Raw genomic sequence first — 17,837 nt, forward strand, 5'->3', positions numbered from 1 at the left:
TGTACTCCGGCCTGGGTGATGGAGCAAGACTCTGTCTCAAGAAATTTAAATAAATATAAATAAATACTGTTTTAAGTAAGGAATTGTCAAGAGAAAATGACTCTTCTTTTAAGACTCAAGTAAATGTTCTTCTCTAGAAAAACTTTTCCAATTTTTCATGTCTACTCCACCCCTGTCTTTGTTCCCCTACCCCAGCACCTATCTGGTTATACACCTGTCCCTTGGTATCCTCAGAGGATTTGTTCCAGAGTCCCTGACAGACACCAAAATCCATGGATGCTCAAGTCTTTTATACAAAATGGTGTAGTGTTTGCATACAACCTATGCACATCCTCCCATATACTTTCCTTTTCTTTCTTTTCATTTCTTTTCTTTTCTTTCTTTCTTTCTCTCTTTCTTTCTCCCTTTTTCTTTTTTTTTTTTTTTTTTTTAAGAAACAGGGTCTTGCTATATCACCCAGGGTGGTCTCTAACTCCTGGGCTCACAGGATCCTACTGCCTCAGCCCTCCAAGTAGCTGGGACTACCAGCACATGCTACCACACCCAGCCAGTATACTTTAAATCATCTCCAGATTATTTATAATACCTAATACAATGCAAATACTATGTAAATAGTTGTTGAACTGTATGGTTTTTATTTGTATTTTTTAATTTTTGTATTGTTATCTTTTATTGGTTTTTTCCCTCAGTATTTTGGACCTACAATTGGCTGAGCCTGTGGATACAAAGGGCTGACTGTATTCTGATGATTAATTTTTGTGTCTTTATCCTCTTCAAGTTAGAAGCCCCTAAAAAGTAGAGATTCTGATCATTCCCTGTGATATGCCTAGTGTGCAGTACATAGATGCCCATAGATGCTCAATAACTGTGTTATCAAATCAACAAATAAATGAATGATGGGTGGCTGAAAATCAGGCTGGGTTACCATGTGTCTATCTTAGGGCAGTGAACTTAAACATAAAACCTGGAGAATACACATGACTCTCTAATGTTCAAAAATAATATGTTGCCACACCTGAACATGACGCTATAGCTAAACTCAACAGTTTCATCCTAGCATGTTCACAAATATGCCAAGCATATTGTCTTACCTAGTTTCTTGTTCACATCGCTTTGAGATTTTCTTGTGGTCTTTTCAATTTCATCCACAAGCCTCTGGCTTTCTGCGACCAGGCGTTCCGATCGGGACCTTTGAGCGTCTGCTCTGTGGTACTGGTTCTTGTTAGCAATGTGCCACTCTGAGAGCAGGAACTTGGGCGGAGGTTGTAATAGTTTAGCCATTTGAGGTTTCCAAAGTCCTGATCAAAAGCAGACTCTTTTAGATTAAATGAAAGCAATTTGTCCTTTTCTATGACAATTTTTATTCAAGCATTACATATATACGGAAAATTGCATAAATCATAATCTATACACAAAATGAATCTATCTGTGTAGCCAGCACCCAAACCAAGAAACAAGCATTACCAGCATCTCTAACCTCTTCCCAGTTACTCCACCTCAAGCCCCTCAGGGTAACCAGTATCCTGACTTTTAACACTACAAATTCGTTTTGCTGTTTTTGAATTTAACATAAATGGAATAATACAGTGTGTATTATTCTGTCTCTGACTTCTTTAGCTCAACATTATGTTTGTAAAATTCATCCTTATTGTCTGTATGATTGCAGTTTGTGCGTTCTCATTGCTGTGTAGGTGCCATTATATGAATAAAATCTAGCTGTCTTTTCTACTGTTTATGGATATTTGGGTTGTTTACACTCTAGGGCCATAATGAGAATGCTACTAATAGTCTCATACATGTCTTTTAGTGAACACGTGTATGCATTTTTATAACTTATTAGAATTGCGGGGTCATGGAGTAATGTTCTGCCAAACAGATGAGCCCAGAGATGTTTTCTTAAAAAAGAAGAAGAAAAAGAAGAGGAAGAAGAAGGAGGAGGAGGAGGAGGAGGAAATGTAACATGTGTAAACTGACAACTGGGTATTGAACTTGTTCAACACATAAAGGAATCTAAAAACTTCCAGGACAAAGAAAAGGAGGGAAAGGAAGGGGAACAACACAGGGGAAGCCAGCTGGCAGAGGCTGTCGGCAATGGAAACGCTAAAATTACCCACTTCATCTTCATACAACTCTGATGGACCATGAGAACTGCCTTCCTCAGACAGGGCTGAAATCCGGCCCCACTCCCATCTCTACCCTAAGGTCTGAGCCCCTGCTCTTAGGGCCTTCTGGATCTCTGAAGCCTTCACATATGTAAGGATGAAACTAGAGTCAGATCTTGACCAGGCTGAGAACCTCAGCCCACCCAGCCCCCTCAGACAACATGGAGTTTCTCCGTTTCCTCCTAGCCTAGTCCCTTTTATGGCTTCTACCAAATTTATCTGAGTGTGGAGCCCAGCATTTAACCCAAGACTCCTGGATAAGTCTGAGTAGCCCCCAGAGAGGTGGGGACTTAAATTAGGGCTCATCCCAACGGCATAAGGATTTGGTTAGGCGGGGAGGGTTGCACGTAGGGGTCGGTGGGGTGGGGTCAAGGTTTACTTACCTCAGCGCCACACAGAACCACTGCGCAAGCTCGGGATGGGAGCCTCCTTACCCCAACTGGAGCTTCCAGCTCTTGCAGAACAAAGAGGTAAACAACGCGGTCTCCATGACAACAAGTGACGCGTTGCCAGGGCAAAGAGGGCGGGTTCCGCCACTGAGCAGCCTGGCCAAAGGCTTGGCGCAGGCGCAAATTCTGCGGACCCCAGAGCCAGAGACCCAGGAGTGTGGCGTGTGGGAAGGGTAGGGCCAGATGCTCCGGCCACCTCAACCTACCGTGAAGACGCTGGGCACCAAGCAGAAGACAGCAGCCAAAGCCCCGAGGTGGGAGTCAGGAGACCTGCGTCTAGTGCGGGCCCTCCCGCGGGCGGGATCATCTCGGGTCGCGCTGTACCCCGGGTCTCAGACTTCCCGGCTATACAGTGGGGTTAGGCTGGGCGATGCCTCCAGGACCTCGCAGTCGCAGGCGAAATTGAGGGTTAAAAATCAGGAAGCCAAGTTGATTGTTTCTGTAAGCTACAATGAGTTTCCTCCAGAGTTTGTATAGGTCTGTTACCACAACTGGGTTATTTCTGCGTGGGGCGCCTGATGGGGCACTCTGTGAGGGCAGGTGTGAGTAGAACGCCTTCAGGCAAACACGCCAGAAGTCACTCTGCATCCACTAGGAGATGGAAAATATGGGAGAAAAATTAAATCGGAGGGGATAGCTCCAGAAGATTTAATATTTGTCAAGTAGGACTTCCAGAAGGAAAGAAAAAAAGAGAGGGAATGGCAAAACAATTGTGAAAGTGAGAGAGATAACTTGAGCCGAAGACTCAAGTCTTTAGATTAACGACCCACCTGAAATGAACACACACACACGCCCACTCCTTACATATAGTCCTCCCTGTGGATTATACATATAATCCATAGAGTGGTTAGCTCCAGGATCCCCCTCAGATACTGAAATCTGCAGATTCTCGAGTCTCTTATATAAAGTGGTGTAGTATTTGTATATAACCTATGCACATCCCTAGATAGGCATACTTTACATCATCTCTAGATTGCTACAATACTTAATACGATGCCTAATACAATACCTAATATAGTGCCTAATACAGTGCCTAATGCAATACATAATACAATACGTAATACAACGCTTAATACCTAATATAATACCTAATACAATGTCTAATACAATACCTAATACAATGCCTAATAATGCCTACTCATCAATTCATTAGCACGGATTCAACATAGCACTCAGGGTGCAACAAATTCAAGTTTTGCTTTTTGGAACTTCGTGGAATTTTTTTCCTGAATATTTTTTATTTGTGTGTCATCGCATCCAAGGATGTAGAATCCACGGATATGAAGGGCCAACTTTATACCTATTCTGGTGGAATTTCTTAATTCAAAGAATAAGGAGAAAAAGAGAATAGGTATCAAGCGTTTCATCTGTAACACAGGTGGCTAGAAATGATGGTTGCTAGAAATGATGCTAGAATAATGCCTTCAAAATTCTATAGAAAATTATTTCAAATCTGGGATTCTACAACCAGTCAAAGCATTTCATGTATGAGAGCAAAATAAAAGACTTCTTTGGACATGCCAGTACTCAAAACGGTGAGCGTACATTCTTTATGGAAAAAAATAATAGAGCAAAAGTGAAAAATCCAGAAAGAAGAAGATATTGGACATAAGACATAGTGGAACCAACCCAGCTGTGTGATGAAAAGAAAGCTCAGTATAATAGCTATAGAACTAAAAAGCAATCAGTCCAAATTACAACTAAAAGTCAAAAGAAGTTTTGAACAATATCTTTAAGAAGAGTTATACAAACTATGATTCATAACCCAGAAGTATAACCACATGGTGAGTTGAAATTATGTCTCTTCTGAGCAATAAAAAGTAGATAAATGATGACAGTCTCTGTGATGCATGCCTGAGGTGCCATCACTTGGAATGCCTGGGAGGGATGGCTTGAGCTCAGGAGTTTGAGACTGCAGTGAGCTATGATCACACCATCGCACTCCAACTTGGGTGACACAGACCCCTGTCTATTAAAATATTTTTTAATTTTTATAAGTTAAAAATAGACGAATACAAATTCTGAGAAAAGTTAAAAGCTGCACAAGGGCTGGGCATGGTGGCTCACACCTGTAATCTTGGCACTCTGGGAGGCCAAGGCGGGAAGATTGCTTGAGCTCAGAAGTTCAAGACCAGATTGGGCAACATGGTGAGACCCAGTCTCTAAAAAAATAAAAATAAATAAAAAAACCTACAGAAGAAAGTTATAAGTATGAAGAAAATTAAATTTTGATGTCATTTTCAGAGTAGTATATGAAATACAAGATATGGTGCCAAAAGTCACCACCCCCTTCATGATCATCCCAGCTGAACTCATTCATTCTCTGAACTCATTCATTGATTTGTTCAACAAAGATTTGTTGACCACTCTCTGAACTCATTCTCTGAATTCACTCATTCATTAATTTGTCCACATAGCTATTGAACAACTACGAAGTATCAAGACCTGTGCTAGACACTAAGGATGGATGAAGATAAAACACAGTCTCTGCCTTCTGTGAAGATTACAGATGCACAGCTATTGACACAGCAATTCAATTCCACATCTAGGGATTTATCCTACAGATACATCTGCACATGTGCAAAATGATGTAACTGTGTGTAAAAGGTTATTCATTGCAAAATTGTTGTTAATAGAAAAAAATTTAAATATCCCAAGTGTCCACAAAGAGGAGACTGATTAAATAAATTATGAAATAGTCATAGAGTATTTTTTACTGTAAAATATATAATTAGAAATCTTTTTTACATCTCTTTGATATGGAGTGACCAACAAGATATATTAAATGAAAAAAGCAAGGTTCAGGGGAATTATATATATAGTATTTTACCATTGTTATGATAGAAAATGGTAAAATGTAATTGTTTGTGTACCCATAGAATTTCTCCAGACAGATACATAAGAAACTGGTAACACTGGTTGCCTCTGGAAAGAGAACTGGATGGCTGGGGTGCGGAGGGGAAAGGAGGCTTCACTGAATAATCTTTTGCCTTTTGAGAGTTGTACAATATATTATCTCTTTTAAAAGAATACAAAAATGCAGAAACTCTTTATAATAAATGATTTAAGTAAATGAATGACACAAATAGGGCAGCCGATAGAAGAGCAGGAGGTATGAAAGCGTTGAGACAAAGCTAACTAGTTATTTTGAAACCAGAAGAATTCGGAGGGAGATGAACAGAGGCGGTATGTCTAGGAGACGACACACTTAGCCAGGGGCCTGAAGACTGGCTTCCAGCCTGGATCTCACCACGGATGAGCCTCAGGTTTCCCAACCTTAATAAATCTGTCATGCTTTCCTGAGTATTTTATGGATGCAAAAGTGCTACCCAGACATTAGATCTTATTCACTTCTTGTTTAACTTTCAGACAGTGGCCACTATGACCCTTGACCTCTGTTTTGGTAGCATGGCCAGTGGTATTGGGATCTGTGTCAACTTCCCCACTGAACTGCACCTGGATGAGGGGGAAAAAAAACTTCCTTCATATAAGGGTATTGGTAAGATGTGAATTGTTTTCCATCTTCGATTTCACTGTGGAACAGTGAGTTCATTGATAAGAAACCACCAGCCTTTTATTCTCGCTATTCCTTATAATAAGTATCAATATTACAGGCCATTGTGTGAAGCTGGGCATTCAAGACCCCAGTGTCCTGGGTCTGTAGCAGGGACTTAGTCCCGTGTTGTATGACACTATCCCCAAATTAGCAGTTAACAAACATGATAACTTAAAAGCTTTTCATTGGAATTTTAACCTACCAAATAACTGTGGTGTGCTTTTAAGAGGCCCTTAGGGGAATAAGAGGATGTAAAGCATGTGCTTCCCCTTTGAAATAACAGATTTTCACTGCCAGTAAGGATGAAGAGATGTTCTCCACCATCTTTCTTTCAGGTGTTCACAGCAAATCAACAAGGAAGAAAAAAATGGGAAAGATTCATAAGACACTGATCAGTTACAGGACTGTATGGCACACACCAGGATGTCCCGGCACAGTTCACAAGCGAGGCCCCATTCAGAGTCCCCATTTCTCATTTCTAGAAGGTGGCTTTTCTCTGTAACTGACACCACAGTACAAAATAAATCAAAATCCTGAGGCTAGAAACATGATAGTCAAGAATATGTGCAACATGTATTTATTTCTACAAGTCGTCAAGAAATTTTAAAGTAGCTTCTGGTATAGAATTAAGTGGTGAAATGCTTCCTGTTTCTCGAATAATCACCACAACCACCATTTATCAAGCATGTATTATGTGCCAGGCACTGTGCTTGGGAGATATTATCCCATTTAATCTACACACAGCCCTTTAAGGGAGCTATGATTAATGACCCAAATTTTTAGAAGAGAGGAGGCACAAAGAAGTTACTTACAGCTACTAAACGGTTAAAATAAAGGTGGGGGAGATTTTAATTCCCTGACCCTAGAGCCTGCAATGTTAACCACTATACCCATTGTCGGAGCACTATATTGACTCACATGCTCCTAAGAGACAGGTTAGTCCTTTTCAAGGTAGTACATAATGATCTTTTCAATGTGTAACTTGGAGGCTTGACAGACCTTTCTTAAGTCTGGTTCCTATTTGCCTTCTGGAGTTTGAGCAAAGTGGCCATTTCCTGCCCTTCATCATATGCTGTATGGTTCTCCTTAAAGAAAAACCAGCCATGTGCGTGATCCTTTGAGCATCCCATCTGCCTCCACGGGCTCTCCTGTAAGCTTCTTCACCCAGCCGACAAGGTCCTGAGCAGAAGCTTTGTTTCCAGGCTGTCTCCTACGTCTGGAAGTCTAGGCTCTTGAATCACAACAGGATCTTGACTGCTTTGGCAATTTGAATTTGAGGATGTTGAGCAGTGCCTCATCTCTAAAAATTACTGGAGTAACTTTTATGAAACTATTTTGTTTTCAGGGTCTAAGGTTTTTGCTTTGGAGACACTCAGGGAATATGTATCTACTCGATCAGGCTTAGAAGGCTTGCTCTTGGCTTCTTTGTAGACAACCAAACCAAATGTTGAACATATTCAGGGTTTTACCAAGTATTCCAAAAACAAGACCAAATATAATCAAAAGTAAGCGAGAAAGAAATGACGAGATGGCTTTAAAATGACACCTGCATGCACAATGTTATTCATTTCAGCATCGCTGGTAATAGGAAAAGACTAGAAACAACTTACATGCCCATCAATAGGTATCTTGCTAAACAAATTATGGCACATCCTTACCATTGGAAACTATGAAGCTACAAAAGAATGAGGAAGGACCTTTTGTAGCCAAATGAAATGACCTCCAAAGGATAATTTTCAGTGAAAAACAATAAAAAAATCAATGTGATCCTTCTGCCTCAGCCTCCTGAGTAGCTGAAGCAGAAAGGTTGATATTACCTATTTTGTCCTCAAAAATATTTCTATAAATAAGATGGGAGGAATAAAACATATATACGTATTTTCTTGTAAATGCATAAATATCTCTGGAAGGATACACAAGAAACTGGTATTGCCTAGGTTTTCTTCTAGGGTTTTTATGGTTTTAGGTCTAACATTTAAGTCTTTAATCCATCTTGAATTGATTTTTGTATAAGGTGTAAGGAAGGGATCCAGTTTCAGCTTTCTACATATGGCTAGCCAGTTTTCCCAGCACCATTTATTAAATAGGGAATCATTTCCCCATTTATTGTTTTTGTCAGGTTTGTCAAAGATCAGATGGTTGTAGATATGCGGCATTATTTCTGAGGGCTCTGTTCTGTTCCATTGGTCTATATCTCTGTTTTGGCACCAGTACCATGCTGTTTTGGTTACTGTAGCCTTGTAGTATAGTTTGAAGTCAGGTAGCATGCTGCCTCCAGCTTTGTTCTTTTGGCTTAGGATTGACTTGGCAATGCGGGCTCTTTTTTGGTTCCATATGAACTTTAAAGTAGTTTTTTCCAATTCTGTGAAGAAAGTCATTGGTAGCTTCATGGGAATGGCATTGAATCTATCAATTACCTTGGGCAGTATGGCGATTTTCACGATATTGATTCTTCCTACCCATGATCATGGAATGTTCTTCCATTTGTTTGTATCCTCTTTTATTTCATTGAGCAGTGGTTTGTAGTTCTCTTTGAAGAGGTCCTTCACATCCCTTGTAAGTTGGATTCCTAGGTATTTTATTCTCTTTGAAGCAATTGTGAATGGGAGTTCACTCATGATTTAGCTCTCTGTTTGTCTGTTATTGGTGTATAAGAATGCTTGTGATTTTTGCACATTGATTTTGTATCCTGAGACTTTGCTGAAGTTGCCTATCAGCTTAAGGAGATTTTGGGCTGAGATGATGGGGTTTTCGAGATATACAATCATGTCATCTGCAAACAGGTACAATTTGACTTCCTCTTTTCCTAATTGAATACCCTTGATTTCCTTCTCCTGCCTGATTGCCCTGGCCAAAACTTCCAACACTATGTTGAATAGGAGTGGTGAGAGAGGGCATCCCTGTCTTGTGCCAGTTTTCAAAGGGAATGCTTCCAGTTTTTGCCCATTCAGTATGATATTGGCTGTGGGTTTGTCATAGATAGCTCTTATTATTTTGAGATACACCCCATCAATACCTAATTTATTGAGAGTTTTTAGAATGAAGGGTTGTTGAATTTTGTCAAAGGCCTTTTCTGCATCTATTGAGCTAATCATATGGTTTTTGTCATTGGTTCTGTTTATATGCTGGATTACGTTTATTGATTTGCATATGTTGAACCAGCCTTGCATCCCAGGGATGAAGCCCACTTGATCATGGTGGATAAGCTTTTTGATGTGCTGCTGGATTCGGTTTGCCAGTATTTTATTGAGGATTTTTGCATCGATGTTCATCAGGGATATAGGTCTAAAATTCTCTTTTTTTGTTGTGTCTCTGCCAGGCTTTGGTATCAGGATATGCTGGCCTCAAAAAATGAGTTAGGGAGGATTCCCTCTTTTGCTATTGATTGGAATAGTTTCAGAAAGAATGGTACCAGCTCTTCCTTGTACCTCTGGTAGAATTCGGCTGTGAATCCATCTGGTCCTGGACTTTTTTGGTTGGTAAACTGTTAATTACTGCCTCAATTTCAGAGCCTGTTATTGGTCTATTCAGAGATTCAACTTCTTCCTGGTTTAGTCTTGGGAGGGTGTATGTGTCGAGGAATTTATCCATTTCTTCTAGATTTTCTAGTTTATTTGCATAGAGGTGTTTATAGTATTCTCTGATGGTAGTTTGTATTTCTGTGGGATCGGTGATGATATCCCCTTTATCATTTTTTATTCCATCTATTAGATTCTTCTCTCTTTTCTTCTTTATTAATCTTGCTAGCAGACTATCAATTTTGTTGATCTTTCCAAAAAACCAGCTCCTGGATTCATTGATTTTTTGAAGGGTTTTTTGTGTCTCTATTTCCTTCAGTTCTGCTCTGATCTTAGTTATTTCTTGCCTTCTGCTAGCTTTGGAATGTGTTTGCTCTTGCTTCTCTTGTTCTTTCTATTGTGATGTTAGGGTGTCAATTTTAGATCTTTCCTGCTTTCTCTTGTGGGCATTTAGTGCTATAAATTTCCCTCTACACACTGCTTTGAATGTGTCCCAGAGATTCTGGTATGTTGTGTCTTTGTTCTCGTTGGTTTCAAAGAACATCTTTATTTCTGCCTTCATTTTGTTATGTACCCAGTAGTCATTCAGAAGCAGGTTGTTCAGTTTCCATGTAGTTGAGCAATTTTGAGTGAGTTTCTTAATCCTGAGTTCTAGTTTGATTGCACTGTGATCTGAGAGACAGTTTGTTATAATTTCTGTTCTTTTACATTTGCTGAGGAGTGCTTTACTTCCAACTATGTGGTCAATTTTGGAATAAGTGCGGTGTGGTGCTGAGAAGAATGTATATTCTGTTGATTTGGGATGAAGAGTTCTGTAGATGTCTATTAGGTCCGCTTGGTGCAGAGCTGAGTTCGATTCCTGGATATCCTTGTTAACTTTCTGTCTCATTGATCTGTCTAATGTTGACAGTGGGGTGTTAAAGTCTCCCATTATTATTGTGTGGGAGTCTAAGTCTCTTTGTAGGTCTCTAAGGACTTGCTTTATGAATCTGGGTGCTCCTGTATTGGGTGCATATATATTTAGGATAGTTAGCTCTTCTTGTTGAATTGATCCCTTTACCATTATGTAATGGCCTTCTTTGTCTCTTTTGATCTTTGTTGGTTTAAAGTCTGTTTTATCCGAGACTAGGATTGCAACCCCTGCCTGTTTTTATTTTCCATTTGCTTGGTAGATCTTCCTCCATCCCTTTATTTTGAGCCTATGTGTGTCTCTGCATGTGAGATGGGTCTCCTGAATACAGCACACTGATGGGTCTTGACTCTTTATCCAATTTGCCAGTCTGTGTCTTTTAATTGGAGCATTTAGCCCATTTACATTTAAGGTTAATATTGTTATGTGTAAATTTGATCCTGTCATTATGATGTTAGCTGGTTATTTTGCTCGTTAGTTGATGCAGTTTCTTCCTAGCCTCGATGGTCTTTACAATTTGGCATGTTTTTGCAGTGGCTGGTACTGGTTGTTCCTTTCCATGTTTAGTGCTTCCTTCAGGAGCTCTTGCAAGGCAGGCCTGGTGGTGACAAAATCTCTCAGCATTTGCTTGTCTGTAAAGGATTTTATTTCTCCTTCACTTATGAAGCTCAGTTTGGCTGGATATGAAATTCTGGGTTGAAAATTCTTTTCTTTAAGAATGTTGAATATTGGCCCCCAATCTCTTCTGGCTTGTAGAGTTTCTGCCGAGAGATCAGCTGTTAGTCTGATGGGCTTCCCTTTGTGGGTAACCTGACCTTTCCCTCTGGCTGCCCTTAGCATTTTTTCCTTCATTTCAACTTTGGTGAATCTGACAATTATGTGTCTTGGAGTTGCTCTTCTCGAGGAGTATCTTTGTGCTGTTCTCTGTATTTCCTGAATGTGAATGTTGGCCTGCCTTGCTAGATTTGGGAAGTTCTCCTGGACAATATCCTGCAGAGCGTTTTCCAACTTGGTTCCATTCTCCCCGTCACTTTCAGGTACACCAATCAGATGTAGATTTGGTCTTTTCACATAGTCCCATATTTCTTGGAGGCTTTGTTCATTTCTTTTTATTCTTTTTTCTCTAAACTTCTCTTCTCACTTCATTTTATTCATTTGATCTTCCATCACTGATACCCTTTCTTCTAGTTGATCGAATCAGCTACTGAGGCTTGTGCATGCATCACATAGTTCTTCTGCCTTGGTTTTCAGCTCCATCAGGTCTTTTAAGGACTTCTCTGCATTGGTTATTCTAGTTAGCCATCCGTCTAATTTTTTGTCAAGGTTTTTAACTTCTTTGCCACCGGTTCAAACTTCCTCCTTTAGCTCAGAGTAGTTTGATCATCCGAAGCCTTCTTCTCTCAACTTGTCAAAGTCATTCTCCATCCAGCTTTGTTCCATTGCTGGTGAGGAGCTGCGTTCCTTTGGAGGAGGAGAGGCACTCTGATCTTTAGAGTTTCCAGTTTTTCTGCTCTGTTTTTTCCCCATCTTTGTGGTTTTATCTACCTTTGGTCTTTGATGATGGTGACGTACAGATGGAGTTTTGGTGTGGATGTCCTTTCTGTTAGTTTTCCTTCTAACAGTCATGACCCTCAGCTGCAGTTCTGTTGGAGTTTGCTGGAGGTCCACTGCAGACCCTGTTTGCCTGGGTATCAGCAGTGGAGGCTGCAGAGCAGCAGATATTGGTGAGTAGCAAATGTTGCTGCCTGATCATGCCTCTGGAAGTTTTGTCTCAGAGGAGTACCCAGCCACGTGAGGTGTCAGTCTGCCCCTCCTGGGGGGTGCCTCTCAGTTAAGCTACTCGGGGGTCAGGGACCCACTTGAGGAGGCAGTCTGTCTGTTCTCAGATCTCCAGCTGCGTGTTGGGAGAACCACTACTCTCTTCAAGGCTGTCAGACAGGGACATTTAAGTCTGCAGAAGATTCTGCTGCCTTTTGTTTGGCTATGCCCTGCCCCCAGAAGTGGCGTCTACAGAGGCAGGCAGGCCTCCTTGAGCTGCGGTGGGCTCCACTCAGTTTGAGCTTCCTGGCAGCTTTGTTTACCTACTCAAGCCTTGGCAATGGTGGGCGCCCCTCCCCCAGCCTCGCTGCCACCTTGCAGTTTGATCTCAGACTGCTGTGCTAGCAATGAGCAAGGCTCTGGGGGCGTAGGACCCTCAGAGCCAAGTGTGGGATATAATCTCCTGGTGTGCCATTTGCTAAGACCGTGGAAAAGCACAGTATTAGAGTGGGAGTGACCCGATTTTCCAGGTGCTGTCTGTCACCACTTTCTTTGACTAAAAGGGAATTCCATGACCCCTTGCGCTTCCCAGGTGAGGTGATGCCTTGCCCTGCTTTGGCTCACGCTCAGTGCGCTGCACCCACTGTCCTGCACCCACTTTCTGACACTCCCCAGTGAGATGAGCCCGGTACCTCAGTTGGAAATGCAGAAATCACCCATCTTCTGCATCGCTCACACTGGAAGCTGTAGACTGGAGCTGTTCCTATTCGGCCATCTTGGCTCCCAGTTTCCTTGAGTCCTAATTGCAACCCCTGCAGAACAATTGGCCTGTGGCCTGTGGCCTGCTCTCCCCACTATGCCTGAATTGCTGTGGACTAACTTATGAGTAGCCCTCTGAACCCAGAGGAAGCTCGAGGAGCAGGATTGACATACACCCTGGGTAGAATCGCTGTAGGAAGACAGAATCAGTGAACATCAAGCCTTCAAGTTCAAACAATTGAAAATGAAATAATAATTAAATCTTAAAAGAGTTTTGTGAAATATGTGGATAAAGCATACTTTCCAATGAGCCTGATACTATGAATAATAAATTATAAATGGGAGTCCTGTTTCAAATCCAAGCAAGGATTTTAATTCAAGGAAATCAATATGTTCCACAAGAGGGCAGTATGGTAACTCGTTTATAAAACAGTAGGCTCAGAAGAGCCAAGGACGTTTGTGATCAGTTTTTAAATTTGTGATAAGAACTGCTTTGAGCAGAAACAAAAATCAAACACCATTTTTACCATAAAGAGTTTTTCTATATGACATGAAAGCTACTCAAGAAGATTGGCGAGTTTTTTAAGTGTGAATGACATCTTTTTGAAAAAGTAAGCTCCTGGACTTGGAACTATACAGAATTGCTTTCATTAGTTGCTATGTTGCTCAGTTGCTATGTGGTCTAGTAAAAGCTACAGACAAAAGGAAATCACATTTCCTCTGATTCCTCACCTCAAGTTGTACCTGACTAAGTTTGTGGGAGAGTCTAAATTGGGAAAGATAGTAATCCTTACAGCTAGCTTTATCTGAACTCTGAGTAGCAGACTGGGCGCTTTACGTGGATTATTTCTTTCAGCCCCATCGTAGCTCTATGAGTTAGGAACTATTATTATCTTCATTTGATAGATGAGGAAACCAAGGCCCATAGAGGACTGAGTGCTTGCCCGTGGGACATGGCTCATGCAGAGTTGGGATTCAAATCAGGCACATCAAATCTAGATCCCAAGTTTGAGCTATTTCTAGGCAATTAGTAGCAAAGACAGAACTAGAACCCATATCTCTTTGTTACAAATTAAAGAGTGACTTTAATGTTGAAAACGATGTGTATGGTGGGACTGAGTAGAAGAAACCTTTGGAAGAGGGCTGATGAGCCAGACACAAAGTGACTGTGTTTGCAAAAAGACAGGATCATGCCAAGAAACGAGAACATTCCTGTCTGAGCTGAGATCCCCCATTTATGCCGATTATGCAGTGTCAGAGTTGTAAAGACCAGAGGGATTTTCCCATTCCCTTCTCAAACTCCAAAGAGCTCTGAGATCCACAGGCTGGTGGGGTTCCCAGGAGAAGCCTGCAGAAAGTGCTTCCTCCTTCAGGGCACAGAAGAGGACGGAGAGAAGTTCCCCTAAATCCCCAGAGCCCTTAGTCAAGTTCATCCCAAAACTCAGAATAATCACCACGCTATCCCTTGAGAATTCAAATGCCAGGCCCTTGGCTAAGCATTTTACTTGTGTTAGTTCATTTAATCCTCATAGCAATTCAATGAGGTGGGTCCTATGTTCACTATCTGGGAATTTCACAGGCTGGCCCCTCTCACAGGAGTTTCATCATGTGAGGCATGCGTACATATATCTATGAAAAAGTATGCCTTGCACACAAATTGGTTTTCCTAAACCCTCCCTCATCTTTGAGCAATGCAGCCGATTTTGTTTTTAAAATGCAGCCCACTTCTGAGTAAGCACGGCAGATTGCTCACTTCCCCCTTCCAAAACTCCACTGAAATGGCAATAAAGGAATCAAGAATATATAAACTCATAAGGGGATAATATGAGGGAAGAGATGAACATGGATGAGAGAGTCCCGCAAATATCTGGAAGAGGGAGAGGAGCAGGAGCTGACTTGGCAGAGCTGGGGATCACTACCTGGCTCCCTGCAGATGAGGAAAATTACAAGCAGAAGTGGGGTGGTCTTGTAGAACTCTAGGTGCTGAGGATGGGGAGATCCAAATCTACAGAAGGTAGGCATGAGGCATGGGACTAAAAACAGGGGGGCTACATGGCCTGTATAGGGGGAGGATGGACCCCCTTCCTCCTCCTACAGCAGGCGCACCCCAGCTGTCTCCACCCACCCATTGCACGCCTCCCCACCCTCACTGCCAGCAGGAGGTTTGACACATTCTCTCTGGATAACCGAGTGGCTCCAGAGAAAAGACCTCCACATTCTGACATCTTGGAGTCCCACTCCAATTTAAAAGCCAGTTTGCTGTCCAACGACCTTGTTGTAAGTGCTTCTGTGGACAAGCCTCACCTACTCCCTCACAGTTCTCATTCACCTTTTTAGTGAGTCACACTTAGATAGAAACAGGCAGCCCAGGATCGCCAAATGTTTAAAGACAGCCTCCAACTTGGAAGAAAGAGATCCAAACCAATAGGAAAAAGGAACTTGGAGAAAGCAGAAATGATGGAAGATGTAGAAAAAAAATGTGAAAATAAAAATTTGATAAGCAATTTCTTCAGAAAAATAAAATAAGGTGTTATATCCATTAATCAAGAGTTAGATTCTTTTTTAAATATACTTTAAGTTCTGGGGTACATGTGCAAAATGTGCAGGTTTGTTACTTAGGTATACACATGCCATGAAGGTTTGCTGCACCCACCAACCCATCATCTACATTAGGTATTTGTCCTAATGCTCTCCCTCTCCTTGCTCCCCACCCCCTGACAAGGCCTCAGTGTGTGATGTTCTTCCTCCCTGTGTACATGTGTTCTCATTGTTCACCTCCCACTTATGAGTGAGAACATGCGGTGTTTGGTTTTCTGTTCCTGTGTTAGTTTGCTGAGAATGATGGTTTCCAGCTTCATCCATGTCCCTGCAAAGTACATGAACTCATTCTTTTTATGGCTGCATAGTATTCCATGGTATATATGTGCCACATTTTCTTTATCCAGTCTATCATTGATGGGCATTTGGGTTGGTTCCAAGTCTTTGGTATTGTGAATAGTGCTGCAATAAACATATGTGTGCATGTGTCTTTATAGTAGAATTATTTATAATCCTTTGGGTATATACCCAGTAGTGGGATTGCTGGGTCAAATGGTATTTTTGGATCTAGATCCTTGAGGAATCGCCACACTGTCTTCCACAATGGTTGAACTAGTTTACACTCCGACTAACAGTGTAAAATATTCCTATTTCTCCACATCCTCTCCAGCATCTGTTGTTTCCTGGCTTTTCAATGATCGCCATTCTAACTGGCGTGAGATGGTATCTCATTGTGGTTTGGACTTGCATTTCTCTAACGACCAGTGATGATGAGCTTTTCTTCGTGTTTGTTGGCTGCATAAATATTTTCTTTTGAGAAGTGTCTGTTCATATCCTTCACCCACTTTTTGATAGAGTTGTTTTTTTCTTGTAAATTTGTTTAAGTTCCTTGTAGATTCTGGGTATTAGCCCTTTGTCAGATGAGTAGCTTGCAAAAATTTTCTCCCATTCTGTAGGTTGCCTGTTCATTCTGATGGTGATTTCTTTTGCTGTGCAGAAGCTCTTTAATTTAATTAGATCCCATTTGTCAATTTTGGCTTTTGTTGCCATTGTTTTTGGTGTTTTAGTCATGAAGTCTTTGCCCATGCCTATGTCCTGAATGGTATTGCCTAGGTTTTCTTCTAGGGTTTGTATGGTTTTAGGTCTTACGTTAAAGTCTTTAATCCATCTGGAGTTAATTTTTGTATAACATGTAAGGAAGGTGTACAGTTTCAGTTTTCCACATATAGCTAGCCAGTTTTCCCAACACCATTTTTTTTTTTTTTTTTAAATTTATGAAGTATTTATTGATGATTCTTGGGTGTTTCTCGGAGAGGGGGATATGGGAGGGTCATAGGATAATAGTGGAGAGAAGGTCAGGAGATAAACACATGAACAAAGGTCTCTGGTTTTCCTAGGCAGAGGACCCTGCGGCCTTCTGCAGTGTTTGTGCCCCTGGGTACTGGAGATTAGGGAGTGGTGATGACTCTTAAAGAGCATGCTGCCTTCAAGCATCTGTTTAACAAAGTACATCTTGCACCGCCCTTAATCCATTTAACCCTGAGTTGACACAGCATATGTTTCAGAGAGCATGGGGCTGGGGGAAAGGCCATAGATCAACAGCATCCCAAGGCAGAAGAATTTCTCCTAGTCAGAACAAAATGGAATCTCCTATGCCCACCCCTTTCTACACAGACACAGCAACAATCTGATCTCTCCTTCCTTTCCCCACACTTCCCCCCCTCTTCCTTTCAACAAAACCGCCATCGTCCTCATGGCCCGCTCCCGATGGTCGCTGTCTCTTCGGAGCTGTTGGGTACACCTCCCAGACAGGGCGGCCGGGCAGAGGCGCTCCTCGCTTCCCAGACGGGGCCGCCCGGGCAGAGGCGCTCCTCACTTCCCAGACGGGGCCACCCGGGCAGAGGCGCTCCTCTCCTCCCAGACGGGGCGGCCGGGCAGAGGCGCTCCTCGCTTCCCAGACGGGGCCGCCCAGGCAGAGGCGCTCCTCGCTTCCCAGACCGGGCCGCCCGGGCAGAGGCGCTCCTCACTTCCTCCCAGACCGGGTGGCAGCCGGGCAGAGGCGCTCCTCACCTCCCAGACGGGGCGGCCGGGCAGAGGTGCTCCTCACTTCCCCGACGGGGCGGCCAAGCAGAGGCGCTCCTCACTTCCCAGAGGGGGCGGCCGAGCAGAGGCGCTCCTCACTTCCTC

The 17,837-nt window shown here is 42.2% G+C and overlaps 2 protein-coding genes across 2 annotated transcripts in view; one reads left to right on the forward strand and one right to left on the reverse strand.

Moving 5' to 3' along the window:
- The window catches only part of TEKT1 (tektin 1), a 34,195-nt gene extending 31,533 nt beyond the window's left edge, over positions 1–2,662 (reverse strand). Inside the window, exons 1-2 of the mRNA XM_054456089.2 lie at positions 2,546–2,662; positions 1,092–1,298 (exon numbers count right to left, since the gene is read on the reverse strand). Of these exons, the coding sequence (XP_054312064.1) occupies positions 1,092–1,281 (190 nt within the window). The 5' untranslated portion in view covers positions 1,282–1,298; positions 2,546–2,662. The remainder of the gene's footprint in view (positions 1–1,091; positions 1,299–2,545) is intronic.
- A 38-nt stretch (positions 2,663–2,700) lies between these two features.
- The window catches only part of LOC129016885 (polyunsaturated fatty acid (12S)/(13S)-lipoxygenase, epidermal-type-like), a 66,035-nt gene continuing 50,898 nt past the window's right edge, over positions 2,701–17,837 (forward strand). The window contains 1 exon segment of the mRNA XM_063655935.1: positions 2,701–2,865. The gene's annotated coding sequence lies outside the window, so the exon portion shown is untranslated.

Source organism: Pongo pygmaeus, chromosome 19 (genome assembly GCF_028885625.2).
Source record: "Pongo pygmaeus isolate AG05252 chromosome 19, NHGRI_mPonPyg2-v2.0_pri, whole genome shotgun sequence".
Taxonomy (NCBI): Eukaryota; Metazoa; Chordata; class Mammalia; order Primates; family Hominidae; genus Pongo; species Pongo pygmaeus.